Source organism: Chlamydotis macqueenii, chromosome Z (assembly GCF_036417535.1).
Source record: "Chlamydotis macqueenii isolate bChlMac1 chromosome Z, bChlMac1.mat, whole genome shotgun sequence".
Classification (NCBI taxonomy): Eukaryota; Metazoa; Chordata; class Aves; order Otidiformes; family Otididae; genus Chlamydotis; species Chlamydotis macqueenii.
The window spans coordinates 22,625,818-22,650,078 of NC_141593.1; the positions used below are offsets into that span (position 1 = coordinate 22,625,818).

The 24,261-nt window shown below is 38.4% G+C and overlaps 1 protein-coding gene across 1 annotated transcript in view; it reads left to right on the plus strand.

Annotated features, from left to right (window-relative positions):
- The window catches only part of MAST4 (microtubule associated serine/threonine kinase family member 4), a 104,780-nt gene that overhangs the window by 62,362 nt on the left and 18,157 nt on the right, over positions 1–24,261 (plus strand). Inside the window, exons 10-18 of the mRNA XM_086769864.1 lie at positions 2,400–2,467; positions 4,833–4,918; positions 13,071–13,279; positions 14,000–14,138; positions 15,211–15,343; positions 16,056–16,221; positions 19,186–19,287; positions 23,408–23,530; positions 23,776–23,888. Of these exons, the coding sequence (XP_086625990.1) occupies positions 2,400–2,467; positions 4,833–4,918; positions 13,071–13,279; positions 14,000–14,138; positions 15,211–15,343; positions 16,056–16,221; positions 19,186–19,287; positions 23,408–23,530; positions 23,776–23,888 (1,139 nt within the window). The remainder of the gene's footprint in view (positions 1–2,399; positions 2,468–4,832; positions 4,919–13,070; positions 13,280–13,999; positions 14,139–15,210; positions 15,344–16,055; positions 16,222–19,185; positions 19,288–23,407; positions 23,531–23,775; positions 23,889–24,261) is intronic.

A 24,261-nucleotide genomic window follows, 5' to 3' on the forward strand; every position in this document is an offset into this window, starting at 1 on the left:
AATGCAGACCATCTGATTCATATTAATGCTTTCCTACCTCCCTACAAAAAGTGATATTTATAAACAGTATAAACCACTGTTCAATGACTTCTTAAATGATCTGATTTTGATTTTAAGTTAGTGCCGCTTTTATATAAAAGGACACTTCCTAAGGAGAAATAAAAGAATGGCATTATGGGTTTATGCCTTGGAGTTAATTGTTTACAAAGTGAATTATTTGGAAACACTGTATTCATTGCTATAAAAAAAAATATTACTTGAAGATCATCCTCCTGAGAGAGCTTTAAATTCTTTATGGGCAAAAATAGAAAATATCTTAAAATATTTAAACCCAGAAGAACCAGATCTTTCTAAAACAAACAAATAAAATCCACCTCAGTAACATCACTTATCCTGAAATGCGGAATTGTATTTTCAACAAAGCTGTTAAATTAGGTCATAAATGTTCATGAAAAGGATTTTACTTCCTCTGCAGAGAAAAGACCTTTCTTCTCTTATGTCCTTTGTTTGCTGCCATAGCTATAGAGCCCTTTCTTTGAGTTAAATGGTGCATGCATTACTTGGAGATAATGCTAGATAAATTGATACTGTACTGAAAGCAATACTACAACAGATTCATCACTTAGCAGAGACCAGAGGCTGCGTTTCTGAAGAGTTCCCCAGGGATAAATTTTTCCTGTGGTTTTTAAATTACCATCTTTACCTTTTTGAATCATGAGAAATTGTTTAAATCAATGAAAGAAAGAGGGCAGATGTTTAATGGTATTTAGATGAGTTTTTAAAATTCTCTTTAGGCATTGCAAAATGGTTCCATAGCTCCCTGTTCTGAAAGCTGACTCTTGGTTCCGTTCCATTACTACCTACTGCTTGCAAATAATATATATTTCTCGGATAATGGTTATTTTGCAAAAGTTGTGTTTTAAAAAGGCTCATTTTAATTTGCTATTTATGAAAATAATTTCAGTTGAGAAGGCTGTCAAAGTATATTATTCTAGTATGCTTGGTTCTAAACCATACAATAAAAGTTTCATCAATACTTCTATTTTAAAAACTCGACATTCACAAAAATGCGACTTTTGTCAGGGAAATCCACTCCAGTTCCGAGTTTGGCCTGAATAATTTTAGCTTAGCCTGAATAATTTTAGCTTAGCTTTTTTTTTTTTTTTTTTTTTTTTTTTTTTAAGATTTATTTGTTGTCAGTGGAGATATTTTTCACTGTTCATTGACTTCAGAATTTTGAGAGTGTTTTTAGCTTCCCTAACAGTTTAAAGATCTGTTTGTGTTTTGAAGTGACATTTTCATTACTTCTGATTCTTGTGCTTTACAGATGTTGTGTTTTGGGCAGTGAATATGAATTAGAATATCTTTAGCTATTCCAATAGAAAATTATCTGTGTGGTTAATTTACTGTTGATGATTACAGTAAGTGTGCAGAATTTCACTTGTAATAGTCACTTCTTACTACATAGAAAAATCCAGTTTAAATTTTCTATGTGAGTATTCAATTATTTTTCATACTCATAAGTTCAGATAACAATCTTAAGTTAAAAATGCACCTTACAAATTTCAGGTGGTCTTATCTCTGATCCCCAGCACATAATTATGATAAAATGTGCATCTTTGGCTATGTGGAGTACATAATTAAGTATGTAGGTGCTTAAAGTAATACTAAGCCTCCTAGGATCTTTTAGCTACTAGCTGTCCTGTTTAGCTTTTGTTACCAGATGAATTCTTAGTTACTGGGCCCCTGAAGAACAGCATAGGCTTAGGAGCTCTGCAGCGTAGGTTGTCCCTGGCAAGGACAAACAGGTGAAGCTGTAGACTCCCAGAGTCTTAATTTCTCAGAGAAGTCGTATTAGTGACTTTATAAATGCTAGGCTTCTAAGAAAGTGGCTTTTAGCTTACTCTATTAGGCATATCAGCACTTCTGTGTAGATGGTCCAAATAATTTGGAGTCCATCTCTGTCTAAACTAGGAGCTTTTTGCTCTAACTGTGAAGGAGCCCAGCAAGGATGGGGCCTGCTATTAACCCCTGAGGGGCTGAGATCCTCAGTTTCAGTAGATCAGTGCTGTCTTTCCCTTAAGGCTCAGGTCACACATGATCTCAGAATTCTCAGGTCTCAGCAGTGATAACAGTATTGCTTTTCATTGCTTCATGGCTGTTTGAAGTCTTTAGTGGAAGATTACACAGGCATTGAATAGCAGGTCTTCATTTTCCAGTGGGATTTTTTTAATACATGGTTGCAAACATCCTAAAAGTTATTTGGCAGGTACTACAGATAGGACAGTATGTTTATTAAGTATTCTCATAAAGTTGTCACTTCTCAGGTTTTCAGTTTCATTCCATTTATTTTTGTATTTGCTATGATTTAAAATAAAGTTTCTAATCTTTGTTTCCAGAAATAGCTCAGCTAGCTAACTGTGACAGTGGGACAGCAGAAACTCTAGAAGTGGATGAATCATTAAATGTAAGTTTTCCTGTTATGTTGCTGCTTTTGCTGATTCTGAGCAAGGAAAAATAAATGTGTTGTATTCCCCCTGGCTCTGCCCTGCTGTATTTTCTCCTGGTACATGTAAACAAAGTGAATAGAACAGTGGTTAATCCTCAGACTAGCACCATGGTCCTTAGCAGACAGAAGGCTCACAAAAATATTAGAAAAAACCTTTCTACTTATTTTCGTAGATGCTGCAATATATTTAGCTTCCACAAAGTTGGCATTCATGATGTGGCAATCTTTTAACCACAAAATCCAGCACTGCTTCCTTTGTTTCTGTTTAATTAATGTATTTTTTTTTCTTTAGAAGGACTTTTAAACCATTTCATAAAAAAAAAATTAAGTATTTTAAACAGATTTTAGAACAATCAGTTTAGAGAGGCAGCTAATGGTCAAATTGAGAGACTCTGAACAGATCCAGTGAAGAGACAAGGAAGAAATGAGCAAGTTAGCAAATAGCCTCGATTCAGAAAGTTAGAGCGTTGTTCTTCTGAATCTGTGTTTGAAAATATTTGTCTACAGTAATGGGTATCTCACAGTAATATTTTATTAGATGCTTGTTCAGGTTAGCAGAAGAAAAAAGGAGTTGTGATTAATATTGTGGGCTTAAATGCTTTCAATTGCAATTCTTATTTTAACAAGTCAGTTCTTAGGTCTTGACTTTCAGTCAACAGAGCAGATGAGGTTCTAACAGTGTCGAGTTTCAGTGCAAGTGGTCAGAAAAAGCAAGTGCAATTTTGAGGGATGCACAGGTAATTCAGTGGTACTTTATGGCGATTTAGAAATGTTAGTAGAGTTCAAAATATAAGCATGGGGTATCTGTTAAAGTAGTTTAGATACCCTACAGAAAAGACATCATGCTTTAGTATGTGAGATTATTATCTTGAGATAATTTATGATTTTCTGGCAAAATGACGCTTATAAAGGCTTCCAGAGTTGTGATATGAAGGGTGTTTCTTATTCTGCTACTTTAATTCATGTGCATTTAAAATACTATGTGAGGCCTGAGTAGTATTTGGTGGAAGGATGCTGACAAATTGGAGAAGAGACAGAAAGAATAACTGCAAGGCTTAACAGAAGTGCTGAAGTGCTTAGGAGAATCCAAGGCACAAGCTGGCTTAGCAAGGGCAAAGAAATTGCAATTGCCAAGTTGCTTGTGTTGTGCAAATGTTTAAGAAACACAGGAAGATAATGCAGTGTAATAAAGGAATGTAAGTAAGGGAGGTGATGAAATCAGTGAAGAAAAATATAGGGTGAATATTTGGAAATATTTTCTCGCAGTGTAGCTCTGCAATAAACATACATGGGAAGTGACAGGAAGCATAACTTAAAGTACAAGACCATTCAAAACCTTCATAAATATGGGATTAGGAAGAATCCTGTATTGGCAGGCGAGTGGGCTAAACAATTTAATAAATCATATCTCTCTTCTGTGTAGCTCATTATATTAACATACTCACTAATCTTCTTGCACTCAATTTTACCGAGCAAGCATTTAATGGAAAATGTTCCAACCAGGTCTACTTTCAACCTTAACTGTTACCAAACTGCCTGGATAGGGATCATAGAACTTGGAGATATGGAAAACCATCTTGAAAAGGATCTTGTGGGTTTGGAATACTGAATTTGGAGTCCTGTGCCCTCGTCATCCCCCCTGCACCCCAGTTTTCATTCACACTTACATCCTCAAGATTCATTAAAAATTAAAGCTAGAGAAAAGGTTGTGCAGTACTTGGGAGAACTCCATTTTGAAAATGTTCTGGCATACAAGTAGGTGAAAGTGACCTCTGTAATGGTAGAATTACTGCATTTTTATCTTCTGTGTTTTTATCTTTCATTTTGTGTGTCTTTTCACAGTCTATTGTAAGTTATATCACAATCGTTCAAAATGTGCAAAAGTTTATTTGAATGAATGAGAGCTCATCTAGATTTTGTTGCTACCAGGCTGTACTACCAGAGTCAGATTTACTAAGATGGGAAGACAGTGGGCAGTGAGTGCCTGGAGGGATGCACAGGAGTCCATAACTCTGGATAGGAATTGCGAGTAACTCCTTTACCAGGAGCCTTTGTGCCTGTCTGCTGTAAACCGTGCATGTAGATAAGTGGACAGAAAGCCGTGGTGTAACTTTTTTATTAAAAAGCAGCTTTACTTCAGGAGTCCCTTTGATCCCTGTCTGTGCTACCTCCTAACTGGCCAGAGCTTTTAGCTGGTTCATCAGGGTGCAGTAGCCTGGTAATAGCTTATTTCGGTTTGTTTGGGGTTTTTTTAGTTTTATTTTTGCCTGATTTTGAAAAAAAAGTACTCTATTAACTTTATTCTTCCTGTTTTACTTTGAAGAGCTCCAGTAGCACGCTGAAGCTGCAGAGGAAACCTCGGGAAAGTGATTTTGAAACAATTAAACTGATCAGTAACGGAGCTTATGGGTGAGTAATCCATAAGTGCAACAGCACTTACGTTTAAGTGAGGGATGTTTATGTGAGGAAATTGTTTGCACTGCTGCTTTTTTCATTCTGCTTTCCTGTTTTGTTGCTAATATTTGAAGTTTACAAGAAAAACTTTTTTGAAAGCCTGCTAGGCAATAATGAATTACTGTGTGCTGCAGTAAATTAAAATACTGAAAATTACCTCACAAAGATTTTTCAGAAGTAGGTATCATGGAATGCCAAAGGCAAAATCTGAATAAATCAAAAGGCAGATTTAAAGCCACCTTTTTATAACACTCAAAACAACCTGTGTTTATGCAGATGTGAAACAGAATAAAACTGCATCTGTACGGAGACAGATTGTTAAAAATGAGTGCTTACTTGGCCTAAAAGTAGTGGTGAAGTAGAAACAAATTTGTTTAAGTAGGGCAGCGGTGTTTTGTTGCTTCTCCATGGATACTCTTTTATCCTCAAATTTTAACTAGTTAACTTTTAAGGAATTGCTGCTACTGGGTTAGTTTCTGGGTACTTGGAAAGTGCACAGTGTTTGTGAGTCATATGCAGATATATTAGAAGACCAAAAAAAAATTTTGTTAGCCTGGGCCTTAAATGAACATTAAATGTTTTCTGGCAGGAGTCTGTCTTCAGTCACCTTTTTTGATCAGATACTATCTATTAGACCTTTGATTGGTTCCTCATCTGCACTGGAAGGTATCAAGATGGGAATTGTTGGTCTGTGTAACCTGCAGGACCAGGAGGGATGTATTGGTTCAGAAAAGAGAGGTTTCTGTCTAGAGGTGAGGAGCCCATGGCCAGATGAGACCGTGTCACAGCCTGGCTGTGAAGAGGGCTGTGCTGTTCTCCAGCACACACCCAATTAGTCTGGCTCTATTCTGTACTACCTCTGCTTGAGATAGGAAGCAGCAGTGACCTGAAAGGACTGAGCAGTCTTTGAAGAGACCTTGGACATAGAAGAGAAGGCACCTGCAAACTGCCCGCTGGAGTTTTGCATGCCATTTTAATGGCCTGAGGCTGATGGGCCCAGTAGTACTCTATGGTCACATTTAGGTAAAGGTATCTGAGCTCTGGGACAGCAGGCATTTAGTACTGACTGGTACTGTTGGACGTGATAGTTTGTGTGGAGGCTGTTGCCTATGTCCAGACCTGCTTACATAGCTCAGAAAAAAAAAAGCCTGAAAAAAATAGCATAATTTGCATTAAAGTTATGTAAATATCCAAATACAGCTTCTCACTCGTCAACCTCTGCACCATTCATTTTCTCAGAATTTCTTCCTAGGCAAATTCATTACTTAGCATATGCCAGTTTCTCCCAGTTACCACAGGACTTCAAAAGCCTTTCCTCCAGCAGTGAGCAGCAGCTGCTGCTCCCCTCTCTGGCTCCATTCCTTTCTCCTTCCTGTGGCAGACACTTAGTCCCCTCCGTTCCTCTTTTCATTTCCTACCCAGTTTCCTCTGTCTTACTGGAGGAGGATAAAAACCACTGTGTCGGGTGGGTCCCTGTTGGAGAAAAGGGTGTTTGAGTCACTAGACCTCCCCAACTTCTCAGCAGTTTTAGGATGCTGAGAGATGGGAAGAGGAGAGAGCAGCTGCAGAAGGGCATGGTGCAACCAACAGAACGACACTGGCCACCTAATGTCAGAGGTTCAGTAGACCTATGGCTCTTCCTCCAAAGGTGTTGCAGTCAGAAGGAGCCTTAATGAGCTCCTTCTGACATTAAGAAGAAGAGCCATTAAGAAATACGCAGTGGAAACAACTGTCTATTTGAAACCAGAGACAAGTAAGGAGCTGGAAAAGAAAGGATGAAAAGCTGTGGCTTTCTATGGCACATACAGTGTAGGGTTTTTTTTTCCTCATGTTTGTGGCAGAGAAAATCAATACATAGAAATACCTTTTTAATGCCAATAATATGCAAAATTGGCAACTTAAATGTCGTGAAAATTGGATAAAGCCTTGATAAATTTGTGAGGAAAATAAGAGCTGATAGAGGCTGAACAGCTTGGAGTGTTGCTGCATGAATCATTGTCTTTAGCAAATGTTGAAACAGGGCTAGGCTGGCGAGTTACACTGTGGTAGTATAGAAGTGGAAATAGAAAATCTCGTCAATTTAGTAGACTGCTATTACTTAGGCAGACAAGGATTTTGTTGGTTTGGATTTTTGTTTTAAATGGTTACTTCTTAGAAAAAAAAATCAAGAACAAGAAAGAAAACAAAGGTACAGCACCGTACTAATTAACGTAGAGGACAAGGAACACACTCAAACTGTGAGACAATAAACTTTCAAAAGTATTTGCTCACTTCAAAAAGTTATTTTAGCATCTGGTCACTTCCCCCAACTAGTGTAAGTTGAGGAGGCTTGTGCTGCTAAATTATCTAGGATATCACTTTTTCAAACCTGTCCGTGTACTTGAAGATCTCCACTGTGGTGTGTCAAATGAGTGGGACTGTAATGTCGACAGACCATTTTTTTGATCTTTATTAAGTGTTCTTTCTGTTTGCACCAAAATAGTTGGTGGTTAATTTACTGGAAAGTTACGGTGAAATGTAAAGGGGAACACATCACAATAACCTAAATGCTCTTTAACCCATCTACAGAATGGAGTGTAATAAAGCAATAATACCTATTCCATCTGTGAAAACAAAGCAATAAACTGCCCCATAGACATTTATTGCAGTTTATTTACAAGTATAAGCAGCTGAAATAAAAGTTGTTGTTAGGCTACAAGAATTATTTTTTCCCGTCTGTGTTTTTCCAGGCCATTAATTTTTTGAAATAACCTAAATATGTGTGAGTTCTACCTGTGGTTCATTGATTTATTCTCAAAAATACGTCAGTGGGCATATTTTGTGCTCTGATGTATTGAAGATTCGGTATGCTATTGTAATATTTTATTTATTTGGAGGCTATCATGGAGAGTTTAATTCTGAACCAATTTTTTTTTAAAAAAACAGGTTTTACTGTCTTTGATTTTGCTGTGATATTTTTGCCTTCATTAGTGAAATGGAAAGCTTTGCTTGACAGGGTAATTGTTGCTCTTGGCATACTGTAGCAGAGATTTGTCAGATATGTTAAACTTGATGAGTTTAAATATAAACTATTGGTTTTGTGGAGGTTTGAATAAATATCTTAGCAGTTCTCTGGTTTTAATTGATTGGATAAACTAATTTGTAGTGCAATTAAATGACTGTATAGCAGATGAAGTGTATCAGGCTTTTGGGAATGGCTAGGAATATACAAGAAGTTAAACAAGCTGTGAATCAGTAAACATGTAGGATGCTGGCCAAGTCATTAATGGTTTCACAAGCTGTCTATCTGGCTTTTTTCAGCCAGCCAAAACTTTTCATGCTTCCCAAATTTTAAACTTTTACTGCAATCACAGCAACATTTTTTTTTGCATATTCCAGCTTGCAAGAGGTAGCAGGTAGTAGCAGTCCATCTCTTCAAGCTGGCATTAGCCTAGTTTGCTGAAGCAGGTCAACAAAATAAAGATTACATTTGATTTCAGGGAAGCGAGTGATGTTAGTTCAACCATTCTTCACTAATGTATAACTGTATCTGCTTAAAGCAAATACATGATACCACTCTTGCACCTGCCTGGAATGCTTTTACTTCTGCAAAAATGGTAATGTCAATATGTACATGACATACTGGCTAATGGTGTTGCCTGATAAATTTAAAAACTCTGCCAAAGTGTTGGCTTGAGCAGCTGCTGCCCCTAACCTGAGAGTACTCGTTCCTGTCCCTTCTCCACTTAGTACTCGCTCCTGTGTAGTTGCATTGGGAATGGGACTGAGAAGTTTACCCAGCTGCAGAATAACACCCTGTCAGTTGGGTTAGTTCGTCATGAGCCTGGCAGCCACCATTTCAGAAGTGGAAGGAGGTGGGGGAAGCGTGGCTTTGTAGGTTCGCTGAAGTAGCACCACCTCTGAATGGACTACAGGTCTAATAAGCCATATTCCTTTCCTTCTCTGTTTACCCCCATGGGTGACTGGTCTATGCAGAGTAAGAGGCTTTGATTCCTAGAAGCCTGTAGCTTAAAAGGGCAGTTCAGAAAGTAGAGGCTGGCAACTTCTATGCTAGGGATCTTCTATTCGTCGTTCATTGTGAACTTACTCAAAATTATGAAATTTAAACTCCTGCAGTTTATTGCCCCAGAGTGAGCCCCCCTTCCCAGTACAGCACAAGCCAAGTGCCCTGTATGTCTTCGGTAGCTAATATATGTGTCGGGATCTAATACTGGCGGCTAATGCAGTCGTCTTGGTGGTAGAGAGAGGTTGTTACCATATTGAAGGTCTTGAATTCTGTTCTTCGTGAATGTGCAGTATTCTACAAACTGGTGAGGAGCTCGATTTCTCAAGTGTTTCTTTTGCAAATACGGAACAGTGTACCCATAGGAAATCTGCACACTAGCTTTGTCCTTGTGCATCTGTGTTTACTGCTATAAAGGTAGAAGACATTGCTACTGTTAGGTATGGAGAGATGGTTTTGTTAGTCAGTTTGTGACATATTGAAACAGCTAGGTCTAGTACCAGTTGTCAGAGAAGGGTCACAGCCATTGTGTTCTCTTCTTCAGGTGGCTAGCTTCTCATTTGCTTTTAGGCAGACTAGGGTGAGTCGGAAATATTGCTGAGAGGAGGCTGTGGATGTTGTTCTGGGGCTCAGGAGTCCCACACTGCATTGGATGCTCGTGTTAGGAGTGCTGCAGTGCTTTAGGCAGCATTTCTCCCTGCCCCCGAATAAATCTGATTTGGTCATGGACATCACATAGCTAGGAGGTGGTGTAGTGGTGCTTGTAAATTCTGGTCCTAAATAACTATCCATATACTTTACTGTATTGCTGTAACATGAATCCCAGCCTCACAAGTGACTCCTTTTCACTGGAAGCAACATTAGACATGATGCCAGGGTAGTACAGAATTCAGCAGCTTATTCTCAGGAAATTGCTTGTGAAAATGAAACGTAGCTCCTGGTGAGCAGCTGTAACTTTCAAGCAGCAAGTACAGTACCTGTGTTTCCACAAGGAGTTCAAGGTCCTTTGGCAAATGAGAGAATCACGTCAAAGCAAGTAACACAGCTACATTAGCCTCAAGCACTGAAGGTAGACTAGATTGTAAAATGGCTCTAGAAGTTGAAGTTACTGAAGAGCTGTAAACTAGGCCTGAAGCCTGAAAGTAATTTAGAGAAAAACCAGGAATCTTGGTTGTAAGATTGGAGGGATAGATCGCATAATATTTAAGTTGGAGCCATTTAGGAACCCAGTTAAATGTTCTAGCATTTTTTTTCCTCATCTTAACACGTGTGCACAGTGTTTTATATTTGTGCCTAACAAAAAATATTTTAGAGGTACTTTTTCTGGCTGAGGTTTATGTTGGAAGTGCAATAAGGTAATGTTTGGACAATACCAGAGCTTATGAATTTTATTTGTCTTGAAAAATATATTTTTTTCTTGCTATGTTGAATTACAGCACCAATAAAATACAGAACACTTATGTACCTGTTGAGGTCCATGCAGTGAAATCAGGGGATGTTTTGGAGATCTCTTGCTGTGTTATGAAAGCAGGAAGGGGAGGATAGGCAAGCAGGTTCTTCATTTGCATCCATAGAAGGTTGCAACAACCACTGTCATTGAATGGATCGACAGGGCAATTGGATAGTATGGATGTTCTTAATACATTGCTTTTGTGTTAAAGGAATCCTCAAATTTGTAATTGTCTATATAAAAAACCATGAGCACCATTTAATGACCAAGGCCAAAAAACCAGAAGTGAAATACTGTGCTCTGTCTTAAAAAACTGTACAAAACAAGCTTCCTTCTAGTGCTCCAGCTGTAGCATTCTGAAAAATAAAGAATAGAGATAGATAGGGGCAAAGTGGACCTGTGGGGAGAAAAAACAAGGTGCAAGTTCAGTGCCAGGATTAGGAGAATGTAGCAAGCATTTGTATTTGTTGAAGACCATTTACAAGCACTTTATATAGCATAAGCAGTGTATGTATGTGTAAATGTGAGAGACACAATTGTGTTGCTGCTGTCTTGTGGTTCTGGTACACTGGAGCTAAACAGATTTTTTTTTTTTCTGAGGAATTGTGGATAACTGAATCCTAGTGGAAAGTTATACATTCACCTGCCTATGACTGTGAGACTAGAGAATGCAGTTTAGAGAGCTGGGGAAATGTAGTCAGCATGCCTCAGATGTTCACTGGACTTGGGTAGTCCTTAGAACTTACTAGTTCTTCACCTTTAAGTATGCTAGTAGTGACCCTACAGATCCACATGGTCTGGAGAGGGGATTTGTTAAGATGCTGTAATAATATGCTCTAGTTAGTGCCTGTCTTTTGAGAGTTCATCTTGTCCAAATTAAAGCTCTGAGAAACATCTTGGGCAGTCCTCAGTTCATTCATATAACTTTTTTTTTTTTTTTTTAAAGATTGCAGCTTCAGGCACCTGAAGGGCTCACTTTTCTACGTGCCTGGAGTGCATAAGGGTACTGAAATAGGGAAAACACGAGATGAAATTACAAAATTACAGGAGTTTAAAAAGCTAAGACTGACTGACAGGAGATAGCAATGAAAGAGAGGGGAAAACCAGAATGTAAGGGAAAGAAAAGCAAAGGAAAATAGTTGTAATGAAGGGGTGGAGAGAGAAGTGAGTATGAGGGGAGCAGTAGGAAGAGGTGCAGGAGGACAAAAGCCTAGAAGACAACAGGGAGGAGTACTGGAGCTGAGTAACTATTCCAGCTTGGGAGGGGCAGAAGTGAGTGAGACTTAGTAGGAGGCACGAAGGGTGGGGTTTATCTTGTGTTTTGCCCAAGGTGGTTTTTCCCTGCCTTCATAATACTGTAATGTCTTTTACCTCCTCTGCACTCAGACAGGAACAGGGAATTAATAAAAGCTTTTGGAATCAGTAAGAGAAACTTCCTTGTCTAGAAGAGGTTTTCTTCCACAAAAGAAAGCAGAAACATGTTGGTTTTTTCAGTGCCTGCAACTTTGGTAGCTGTGGGAAGATCTTCATAGAAATAATAAGTCAAGAATTGCTTTTTGAGTTTAAATAAGTAATTTTTTACTGATACTATGACCTCATGGGGACAGCAAATTTAATTTTAAAACTACGTAATTGAGTCACATTTTTTACCCTCTATTTTCTCCTTTTAGTCCTTTCTTTCCATGAACAGTCACTACTATGGCAATTATATCCTGCAGATGCTATACATATTAAATACTACAAAGTAGATTTCAAACAAGGCAAACATTTTCAGGATTTGCCTCGAGATTTTGAGAAATGCAGGAGTAATGTCCTGTGTCAGTGTTTCATGGCGGGGCAATTCCTTCTCCGGAGCCTTGAAAGAAACAAGGCTTGTCCATGTCAGGTTTTCTTTCACGTTGCTTCCCTCATTATTCTGACTTATCTAAGTAAGTTTACAGGGAACTTTGTACCCAGTACCCTGCTGGAAATTCTACATGTCAAGATACATATTAATCCCACATTAACCATGCAGTTAACGCAGTGATCTTTATTTTGGATTACCTACTGGTGACCTGCTCCTGATATGGATCAATGCTGATGTCAGAGACTAAACAAGAACAGAAGATTTTGCGCCTGGCAGTGAGGGAGCCACCCTCAAGCAACTTCAGACCAACCTTCATGAGAAACCTATGACATGTTTTAAAATCCCCTTGACTGAGTTTGAGTCATCCTTATCTGGCAGCACACTTAAAGCAGCAGCATTTGTTTGAATGATTTATAACACTCATACCTGGTTTTTGTATATAATCCTTTGTTGATCAAAATGCCCCAAATCTGCCTGAGCTGAGAGCATTTGCTATATCTGTTGGGGGGGCATTTGCGATATCAGTTGTTTGCTTTGGGGGATGGAGGGAAGGAGTGTTTGTTTTCAGTTTGTGTACTAGTTAGTGTTGATTGAGACTCATCGTGGTTATGGTACAAAATGAGGTTTGTAACCATTCTCTAATGTGGAAGGCAGGTGGGCTGCATTAAATTAAAAACAAGTCTTTTATGTAATCCATGTACAGTTTTTTAAAAATATATTTATTTAATTGTAAAAAATATTTTAAAATGCACTTTCTTAGTAGTTATTCAGACTTTTTTCTTTTTCTCTCCCATTTAAACTTCTTCAGTGCGGTTTATTTTGTGAGACACAAAGAAACAAGACAAAGATTTGCCATGAAGAAAATTAATAAGCAGAATCTCATCCTCCGAAACCAAATCCAGCAGGCCTTTGTTGAGCGTGATATCCTGACATTTGCAGAGAATCCATTTGTTGTCAGCATGTATTGCTCCTTTGAAACAAGACGTCATTTATGCATGGTCATGGAATATGTAGAAGGTAAAGTGTTTGTTGTATTTTACAGAGGAACAAGAGAGTTTTCTTACGCCGAGAAAGAAAAATAACCCGTATGGTGCTTGCATTAGAAAGGCCCCCTGTATGTCCTCTGTACTCTGGCAATAAAGGTTTAGGATCTAAATCCAACAACAGGATGACTTTTTTCCCAGTCATTATCTCGCAGTGAGAGGTTGTAAAACACTTGTGGTCCAGCTATAATGGGCAATAACTGCTCTTTGAATATGTTCCTCATTGAATGCTAGGACACTTACAGTCTAAGTTCATATGGAAATGCTGTTTGCTTTTCTGGAGTTCAAATTTTCATTAGCAGATGCTAGGGTATTTGTGATAGTTATTTTCACAAAGAAAGAGGGAGCAATTTGAAAAGGTGCTGATGCTGAAGGAGAATACTGGACAAAGGCAGTACAAGATGAGATTCTCAGGCTGTGGTTGTGTGGGGTTTTCCCCCCCACACCCCTTTTTTTTCTGAAGTAGCAGCACAGACTTCATTGGTTTCTGACTAAGCCCTTGTACTGCTTGCTCCCAACTTCTGCACTGTGTTTCCAGTACAGTAGTTGGTGTAGTTACGTGTTCAGTTGAGTCATCTGACTGGAAGATAAACATATATGACAAGAGTCTGTGTCTCTTTCTGCAGCATATATGAATTATGCTGATACACCTCAGAATTTATAGTGTCATCTGGAACGTGTCCTGTTTCCGCAGGTGGAGACTGTGCTACTTTGATGAAGAATATGGGTCCCTTACCTGTAGACATGGCAAGGATGTACTTTGCAGAGACTGTTCTGGCCTTGGAATACCTTCATAATTATGGAATTGTACACAGGGATTTGAAACCAGACAAGTATGTGTACAGAATATAACCAAAAGAGGACTTAGAAATTGTTAGATAAGATATGAAAAGAGTAAAATTGCTTTGAATGTGTTTGAATTTTTTAAATTGTGAATGTTATGTAGAATCTCAATTTCTGCACAATATTTGAATTTTCATTACCTGCAGTTACAGAAAATGCATTGCATTTTTTCTAAAAGAACTCTTCAGACTTTTCTATCTAAGATGGAAGAGTCTGTTGGAGTATCTTAAAAAAAAAAAAGTACTTACTCTTATGGCTGAAGTGAAGGAAAATGCATTTTGGTCATTAAGGATAAGATATTTCAAAGTATGCTTAAAACACTGTTTAATACAAAGTACCATCAACTTGCACTTACTTGCGTATCTGAAGACAAGATTGACCAGATTGGGAAATCTTTCCTGTTGCATGGTTTTTCAGTTGTGGTTTGTTATGGGTTTTTTTTTCCCCATGTTTAGAAATACAATATTGCTCCTATACATGTAAATAATATCACAGCAAGTAGCCGCAGTAAAAAATATGACTGTTGCAGCTCCATTAATCTTATTCCTGTTTCACATTTTAAAAAAAAAGGAAAAGAACTGAAGTCATGTCTGTTGAGTGACAATACCTTCATAACATGGTATCTCAGGCCAATGTAGTATTAGTTACTAACTAACTTAGTACCCAAGTGTTTTTTGAATGAATGACCCAGCTTGTTACAGACAGAAAATACTCACCCCACTTCAAAAGCAACTTTTATTCTGTGCTAGGTCTTTCAGACGATGGCTGTTTCTTTTTCTTCAAAGCATCTAGCATTCATCTCTCAACACTTCTATGGTTCTATAAGATGATGTGCAATTGCATATAAAATGTGTTTACATTTCATTATAAATAGTAACAGATGTAGGACTATCAGATTTTTAACCTGTTCATTTTGTAGCTGGTTAAATTACTTTTTAAACTATGTTTATATTTTTGCAGTGCTAATGAAACCTTTCCTCCAACTATAGTAATAATAATAATGATGATAAGCACATAATGTTGAATTATATCAGAGTAACTTTAGATCATTCTAATTTTCAGTTTATTGGTAACATCCATGGGCCATATAAAGCTTACAGACTTCGGCCTGTCAAAGGTGGGGCTAATGAGTTTGACTACCAACCTGTATGAGGGTCACATAGAGAAGGATGCCAGAGAATTCCTTGACAAACAAGTAAGAGCCTCTGTCATTCCTATGTTGAGTGTTCAAATGAAGTGGTATTTTGCCAGCAAAATGTACCATAATACTGTATAAACTATTGTTATTTCTGCATTAGTGGTCCAGTTGTGTATGTCAGTTACTCATGCCTTGCAGATTATTCTACGTTTTTTTTCTTTCTATATTAGGATGTGTTAATAAGAAGAACAACCTAATTATGTGCCACTGAATCTGTGAGAGAGATAAATGTAAAACTTTTTATAAGGAATTCAGAAGTCTCAGCAGAGTACTTGTGGAGCTCATGATGCATTGTACCACCAAGGGTGCTAAAATCCTTGCTATGGCCCATTTCACTTTAAGCATGCCTCATTACCATTGCTTGCAACCTGTTCACTGTAAAAGCAACTTAAGATAAAACTATCACAAATTTCATGCAAAGATAAGGATATATTTAAGTTTAAAAAAATTTCCTGTGATGGACTTTGATGTATGAAATGCAGGCTGTTCTTTGCATGACAGATAGCAAATGTTGACTGATGATTGCAAATGTAGCTAGGTCAATTTAAAAACATTCGCTGTTGTGCAAACTTGGCAGACTGAAACGGTTAGCATTTCATTTTTCAATGTTTCCGTATTATTTTACATTTCAAGAATTAGAAATTATGTGACATAGCTCAGTTAGACTTATTTTACTATCGTGCTTTTTTTTTTTTTTTTTTTCTTTTAGGTCTGTGGTACACCTGAATACATAGCTCCTGAAGTGATACTGAGACAAGGTTATGGAAAACCCGTGGACTGGTGGGCTATGGGAATTATTCTTTACGAATTTCTTGTTGGATGTGTGCCATTCTTTGGGGATACACCAGAAGAGCTATTTGGACAAGTAATCAGTGGTGAGTATCATCACAAAAACCCCAGATTTCTTAGCATGCTGTGAAACATTTCAGTTTCTTTAATAGTAAAGATATCTACAACTTCACTGATAGACTAGATTTTCAAGCTAGTTTTGCTCAAAAAACCACCATTATTGCAATATTGTAATACACAATTTGCTGTCGAAGCAATAAGAAGAAATTTAGATAAAAAGCTGAACTTACGGTATATTGTTGCCAAGTACAGAAATGCAGTAATGAAGAGTACAGTGGTTAAGCTGCACTATTTGGGAAAGAAAAGCAGTGTTAGTAGAAAAGTAGCGCCACTATGGTGCAATGATTTCAGTCTTTAGTAAAGAAATTATACCAGAGAATAAACAGTTAAAATAAATTTGCATAAATGGGAAAATGCCTCATGGCACAATGAAGAAATTAACAAAGATGTAATAAAACCCTAAAACAAATGTCTCCCGAATAATAAATAATGAGAAAGAGAAGGAAACAAATTCAGTTCACAGATTGTTAATGATTTCATTGGTGATTGTTGTAGTGTAATGTTATTTCTGTAGCAGCTGTTCTTCTTCCATTTAAAATTCAATAACCTTTTAGATCTTAACCTGCAAGCTGACCCTAAGTATTGTTATGTGGCTTGTGGCAAAACTGAACGATAATTAAACAGAATTGTTTAGTATCCTACCTGCTGTTTCCATAAATTTCCCAGATGCCTAGATGTAGACTGCCTCTATTTATGCCAAAAGTTTAACAGAATGACACCTCTGTGACTGAATATTTCCCAGTTTGTTTTATGGTCTGCTTAAAATGTCCAGTAGCCAAGGCCAAATAAAAAAAAAGACCAAAACCAAGCATACAAAAAACACAACAGAAATGAAGCTAACTGCACGTATGGTTCCTTATTCTCTGAGAACACAAAAAAAAAATCCCTTCTATACTTAAGGAGACACTCATCATCTTGCTTTCCTCCATCTCTGAAGCTGAAAGCCAGACTTGTTTGTAAACTGTAATGAAATGGATTTGTGAGTTGCCTCTTTATACAACATTCTAGCTGTTGATGGATTTATAACCATGCTGCTTTCTGATGTGAAGCACTGAGGCCTGAGTGGCAAGGAGAATCAACTGTTTAATTAACACAAGCAGCAAATGTTTGCTTTGTTCTGGATGCCTCATGGCTGTGATGCATATTCATACTTTGTTTTCCAAATCAGATTTAAATACAGTGGAAACTGTAGGCAGGCACACATGACAATAACTCGTGTTTTTATTGCATTTCCATACACATGCACATGTGTTTTTATTGTTACGCTCTCTGACTGGGAGAAGGGATGGGAATAGTCTAAAATTATTGAAAAAATTTACACTTTAGACTTTATTTTGCGTGTGGCATTAATTTTACATTTGTAAAACAAATTATCGTGTGTTACAGTCTAGCTGATACTTAAGTAAATAAATTTATCTGTTTGAAGGTGTCCATTTATCTTCCAGAAATGATCTGTAGAAGTGTATGTTTGTAAACCTGGTGTCCTGCTCACTCTGCAAGACTGTTGGCCGGCTTAGTTTCTTATTTTGATGTTGACTTGTCAGTTTCTTCTCTTCTGTTTTAATATCCTTACTTACTGAAACCGTTCTTTCTGCTAGTATCTGCAGAACTCTTTTGTGGGATAAGTTTCCTATGCTAAAATATCTGGTCTACTTGTATTCAACTGTAAAAGCTGTCTTAAAGAACCCAAACTATAGGCTAAACTTTTATTCCAGTTTCTATGGATGAAATCTACATTGTACTTGAGAACCTAATTTAAAGTCTTGCCCTCCCATTTTACCTCACTCCTTCTTTGTTGTAGGTTGTCTTTCCTGCCCCCAGGTTGTATGAGTACAGCTGTGGGAGGCCTCAATGTAAACGTAGATGCCTAAAACAATGAAGGTTAGAAATCATGTTGCAGAAACAGGTTATGTTTTATGCCTGTTTATGTCAGTTACCTTTCCTTAAACTCTGAAATACAAAGATTAAACTGGTGTGTAGCTGCTCATGTTTATTTCTCCAATGATGATAATTTTGAAGGAAAAGTCTAGATCATACAATGACAACAAAATCCTTAATAGCCTTCTGTATTTCCTGAGCTCCTAGCATTCTGTTTCTCTGGTGCTAAAGTTCTTGTACTTCCCAAGAAACTTCTGCGGAGTCTTGTCTAAGCCTGCAATGTATTATTTTTGTGAAGGCAACTTCTGCTAAAAATCAGACAAAGCTCGCTGTGTAAGTGGTTAGAAAGTTCATGTTCTTATCAAAACTCGCAAAATTTTTGTTGTTTAATTTAAATGAAACTTTGGCAGAATTTTGATTCATCTTTACCTGAATATTTAATATCTTGATTACATTATTTAGATCCAACTTGCTATGAAGTGCAAAAGCCTTAGTAGTATAAGTAGAGTGAGGTGGTTGTCCTCTGAAGTATGAAACACTCAGAAAAAAAAACTCCATTGGCATGGATCTCTCCAGAGCAGAGTTCGATACCTCAGCCCTTAGTCATGGGCATAATGACTTCAGTGCATCTGCTAGCGTTAGGGAAGGATTATAGATGTGAGCAGAGAGCGCTGAGACAGTTCAGCTGTGTTCATCTGAACAGCAGTTTCTATGGAACAGAACTAATTTAAACCATGATTTTGGAGGGCAGGAAGAAGGGACAGCATACAAGTTGTGCTAATATTTTTGCAGTAGTTTTCTATGAGCCAGGCATTCCACTTGTTAAACACTGGTTTGGGTTAAAGATTACTTCTGAGGGAACATAACAATACATTTATGGAGTCTCTAGAGAGAGTATAAAAATCTAAAGTAATGTGTACGCAACAGAGAGCAACTTGAAAAAGTTGCCTTAGCTCTGACTTTACTGCTAGCTCACTATTGAGAGCTTTCACACAGTTTCTGCTGAATGCTGAGATCAGACTTCGTAATGACAAACAACTTTGTTTTGCTAGATGAAATCAACTGGCCTGAAAAGGATGAAGCACCACCTCCAGATGCCCAGGATCTGATTACCCTGCTGCTCAGGCAGAATCCTTTGGAAAGACTGGGAACAGGTTAGTAAGTGCTGTTTTAAATTGTTAGTGTGCTAGAAATAGCTTCTGTGTTCGGCATTGTGAGGTTTTGTTCACCTCCTTGTTTTGCCTGGAAAACATCTGTCAGGGCAAGTAGCATGACAGCATGCCATTATAGCAGAGGGTATTTTATAGATTCAGACCAGTAATATGAGCTTAACAAGATGATGTCTGTCCTTTTTTTTGGAGTTTACATGTGGTCATTAGCATTTACTCTTTTAATTTGATAAATAAAACAGAAATTTCTCAAAGACCCAGTTAACCGTTGGATGGGATTCCTTCATGAATACAGTATTAAATTGCACAGAAATAGAGAAGGGCAATCAATATACAACTGATGCTTCCTTTTTTCAGAAGTATCTTGGCCTGGCAAATTAGTTCCTCCAGACTTTAGGGTGGGTGATGAGTACTTGGAACTAATTGTTCAGAAATAACTGTCCAAAGTTGTGTTGTGAAAGGTCTTGCCATTCTTAGTCAGCAAGCACTACTGTCTTGTTTGAAAAATAATAAAAACAAAAATGTGACTGTTAAGGAAGTAAACGGCTATTGGTGAGAACACAATCTGCCAGCTTGTTCCACTGTGCTCATTCCATTTCAAGAGAAGAACCTTGCATGTGGTATTAGGAGCAGTGAGCCTGCGTAGATCAATGAAAGCACTGTGCATTTATGTAATAGAGTTTATTTGTTAGTTGATGGAGCGGGATATAATTGGGAATTTGAGTGAGAGGCATAAATGAAAAATACTGCGCATTTTTAACTGTTAATGTATGGGAACCTTCGTCACTGACTACCATCCCACTGGGCAAAGCACTGTGTAAACACAGAAAAAAAAAGAGCCTCCTACATTAAAGAGCCCAAATATAAAGGTATAGTCTTATTTACAGTGAACACTCTATGCCATGAAGATAAAGACATTCAGGATGCTAAGGAAACCAAGTGGCAGGTTAAGTCGTCACGAAAGTACTTGGAAAATTGCTGGCAAACCTATTTTTAGAGCTAATATAAAAAGGAGCTTTAGGAATCAGTTCGTAACTGATTTTACCACAACTGTTCCGGGGGAACATGAGCATAACCCAGACTGCAAGTACTATTAAAGCAGTCTCAAATGACAAGTCTTCCTTTGGGACATGGTGGCAAGACTGAGATAAGTGAACTGCATGTCCCTTGCTCCCTGAGTGTCTGAGGTCTGTGGGAGCAGCCCTTAGACTTCACTTGAAGTTGATGATATGGAGTAAGCAGCACCCAGCAAAGTTTGGTTTTCAGCCTTGCCCTGTACTGAACAAGTTAAGAGTGTCATGCCGCGATCAGCTTATCCACTTTCTGCCTGCTTCATCTACTGCAAAGGGCACTACTGCCACAACGAGTTCCATTCCCTTGTTTTCAGTATACTCCTTTAAAGCATTGTTGTTTCATTGCAAGGATGCTTTTTCTTGGTAAACACAGTGTTAATTCAAGACTGTCGTCCTGTGAGAGGCTGGATCAGAAGTAGATTGCAAATTCTGCCTCTTCTGCTACAGCTGTTTGAGGAAGTGAATTGGCTAGGATGAGGCTGACTTAACTACTGTAATGGTCAGTGCCATCACATGGAGCATCTGTTCAGATCCCTCACCTGCTGATTTCTTTTGAGTGTTGATGGTCTCTCAAGAGCTGGCAGTTTGGAGGAGGAAGTTGGGCAGCTGTTTCTTTGAAGCATGGAGGGGTGTTTAGAAACTGCAATAAAGTCGGAGTTTGGGGTTGGTTCTTTTTGTTTGTTTTTTTTTTTTAAAGTGTCAGAAGCAACTCATAGAAACAGGGGCGGCAATGTAACAGGTGCCACGGGGGCACTGGAAAATAGAATGGTTTATCTCAGGCTCCATCATGCATTTCAAATGCCAGCCCTATCTGTTTAATACATACTAGGTAGCTGCATAACACTCCATGAAAATCGCAGTTGTGAATTTGTTCAGGAGACCTGAGTGGCATAGTCAAGTTGAAGGAAGAGAGGATAGATACTATACTTGTTTTGGAGAAGGAAAATTACAGAAAAAAAAATACTTCTTTGGGTTTGAAGTGTCAGATACCAATCAAGGATTACACAATTCTAACATAATATCATAGAATCATATCATAGAATGTTTCGAGTTGTAATATCCCATTACAATGCTCAGAGAAATGTTCACTCCTTGGCTAGAGTCTTAAAATGAGATGTGATTTTTGGTTTCCTTTGGGAAGATTTCACTTTTATGAATTGTTCCCTGGTGCTGTCAGAAAAGCAGAGAATCCAGTCAAGAGATCTTGACACTCTGACTTAAAGACCAATCGTAGAGACTTCACACTTTTTCTATGGCTTTCTCCTTACTTAATCTTGGCGTAGGGAAGTATACATGCTGTATCAATGTGATGGGTTGACCTTGGCTGGCTACCAGATACCCATCAAGCTGCTTTATCACTCCCCCTCTTCAACTGAATAGGGGAAGAAAATTTGACAAAAGGCTCATGGGTCAAGATAAGAACAGGAGGTCACTCAGCAGTTACCGTCACAGGCAAAACAGACTTGACTCAGGGAAATCAATTTAATTTGTTGCCAATTAACAATGGAATAGGATAATGAGAAATACGAACGAATCTAAAAACACCTTCCCCAGCTCCTCCGTTTTTCCTGGGCTCAATTTCACTCCCAGTTTCTCTTACCTCCTCCCCCTGACCAGTGTAGGGGGATGGGGAATGGGGATTGCGGCCAGCTCATTACCCATTGTCTCTACTGCTCCTTTTTCCTCACACTCTTCCCCAGCTCCAGTGTGTGATCCCTTCCATGGGAGAGTCCTCCACAAACTTAGCCAGCGTGCATCCTTTCTGTGGGCTGCAGTTCTTTACAAACTGCTCCAGCGTGGGTCCTTTCCATGGGGTCACAAGTCCTGCCAGCAAACCCGCTCCAGCATAGGTTGCTCACCTCACAGTTACACAGGTCCTGCCAGGAGCCTGCTCTGGTGCAGGCTTCCAATGGGGTGACAGCCTCTTTTGGGCATCCACCTGCCCCAGCGTGGGGTCCTCCCCGGGCTGCAGGTGGATCTCTGCTTCTCCGCCGTCCTCCATGGGCTGCAGGGGCACAGCCGGCCTCACCATGGGCTGCATCACGGGCTGAAGGGGAATCTCTCCTCCAGTGCCTGGAGCACCTCCTCCCCATCATTCTTCAGTGGCCTTGGTGTCTGCAGAGCTGTTTCTCTCACATATTGTCACTCCTCTCCCCCAGATGCTGTTGTGCAGCATTTTTTTACCCTTTTGTAAACATGAAACAGAGGTGCTACCAGTGTCACTGGTGGTCTTGGCCAACGTTGAATCCGTCTTGGAGCCAGCTGGCATTGGCTCTGTCAGACATGAGGGGAGCTTCTGGTATCTTCTCACAGAAGCCATCTCTAACACCTCCCTGCTACCAAAACCTTGCCACACAAACCCAATACAATCAAGCTGACAGTAAGTCTTGCTGCTGCAGTTTACCTGTTCAGTTTTTAGAAGCAGATTTATGCTTATCAATAACATCCTCGCCCACCTCCCCAGGACAAAAAGTCAAGTATTTCATTGTGTTCTTGTAGTTGTTTCTTAACTTGAAACCAGTGTAACACATATTTTAACAGTAGACAGTAACAGATAAGAAGTTAAATGCAAAGGTATTTACAATAGAACTGTGTATTACTGTCAGAGAACACAGAAACGAGTTCCTGATCAGCAATGGTATTTTCTTTGAGCACCTATTAAAAATCATTCTTCATTACTTTCTAACTTGTACTTACTCATGTAGTGCACATATTTATACTTTGATGACTACTGCCATTACATCTGATACTTCTGCCTAATGTGTAGCTGACAGATAATATTTAGTATATCCAGAAAATTAGAAACGGAGGAAATAGAAATAAAAGGGGGAAGATGATAAAGCAATACCACCACTGTTAGAGAAATGGCAAGGTTTAGGAGATTCTAGTAGAAATGGTTAATAGATGTTCCTGTCTACAGTGATGACTACACCTTTCCATGATAATTTGCATTTTTTTGGCCAGGAGTTTAGTTGAATTAATGTCAGAGGATTTGGTGTGATTCGCTCAGTGTTTTTCTCTGGCTCCCCCAGGTGGTGCATACGAAGTAAAGCAGCATCGGTTCTTCAGGAACCTTGACTGGAATGGTCTGCTGAGGCAGAAAGCAGAATTTATTCCACAGTTGGAGTCTGAAGATGACACAAGTTATTTTGACAGTAGGTGTTTGATGGTATTTAAAAAAAAATTATGAACGCCTTGTTTAAATAGTCACTGACTTTGACTTTTGCTTACTGCTTTGAAAGTCTTTTATCAAAACCACTGGCAGCTTGTGATTTCCATAGTAGTTTGACATTTCAGCAGAAATAGTCTGGGGAATAAAATTGTGGTTTTAGTTAATATTAAAGCTTGGTACCTATTTCTTCCTGATAAATTGAAGTACTTTTATTTTCCTTGTCTGTAGCTCGTTCTGAGAAATACCACCATATGGAAACTGAGGAAGAAGATGATACCAATGATGAAGATTTTAATTTGGAGATAAGACAATTTTCCTCATGTTCACACAGATTTTCAAAAGTAAGTAAAAATTGCTGTAATGTTAGTATGTATTGTCTTCGTAAACATTTTGCTACTTTATTTCTAGAGTTTGGAAAAGTTGGGTCTGGAGGAGATGTATGGCACATTGTTTATTCAAGAAATGTTAACTGAAATTGAATAAGAATGAAATTAATACCATTAAATCAAAATATGGGAAGATTCTGTAGGGAGGTTATTTCTTAAAGACTCAGGCAGGTAATAGAAAATTATGTGGTGGTGTTTTCTGTAGAAAATTCACAACAGTGTAACAGAAAGTTTAGGGCAACTGTTTTGTTAAATGCTGGTGCATGTTCCTTATGTTGATTTCCTTGTACGTAGTTTGCACATTGCTCCCATTGTGTCCTGGGTATCT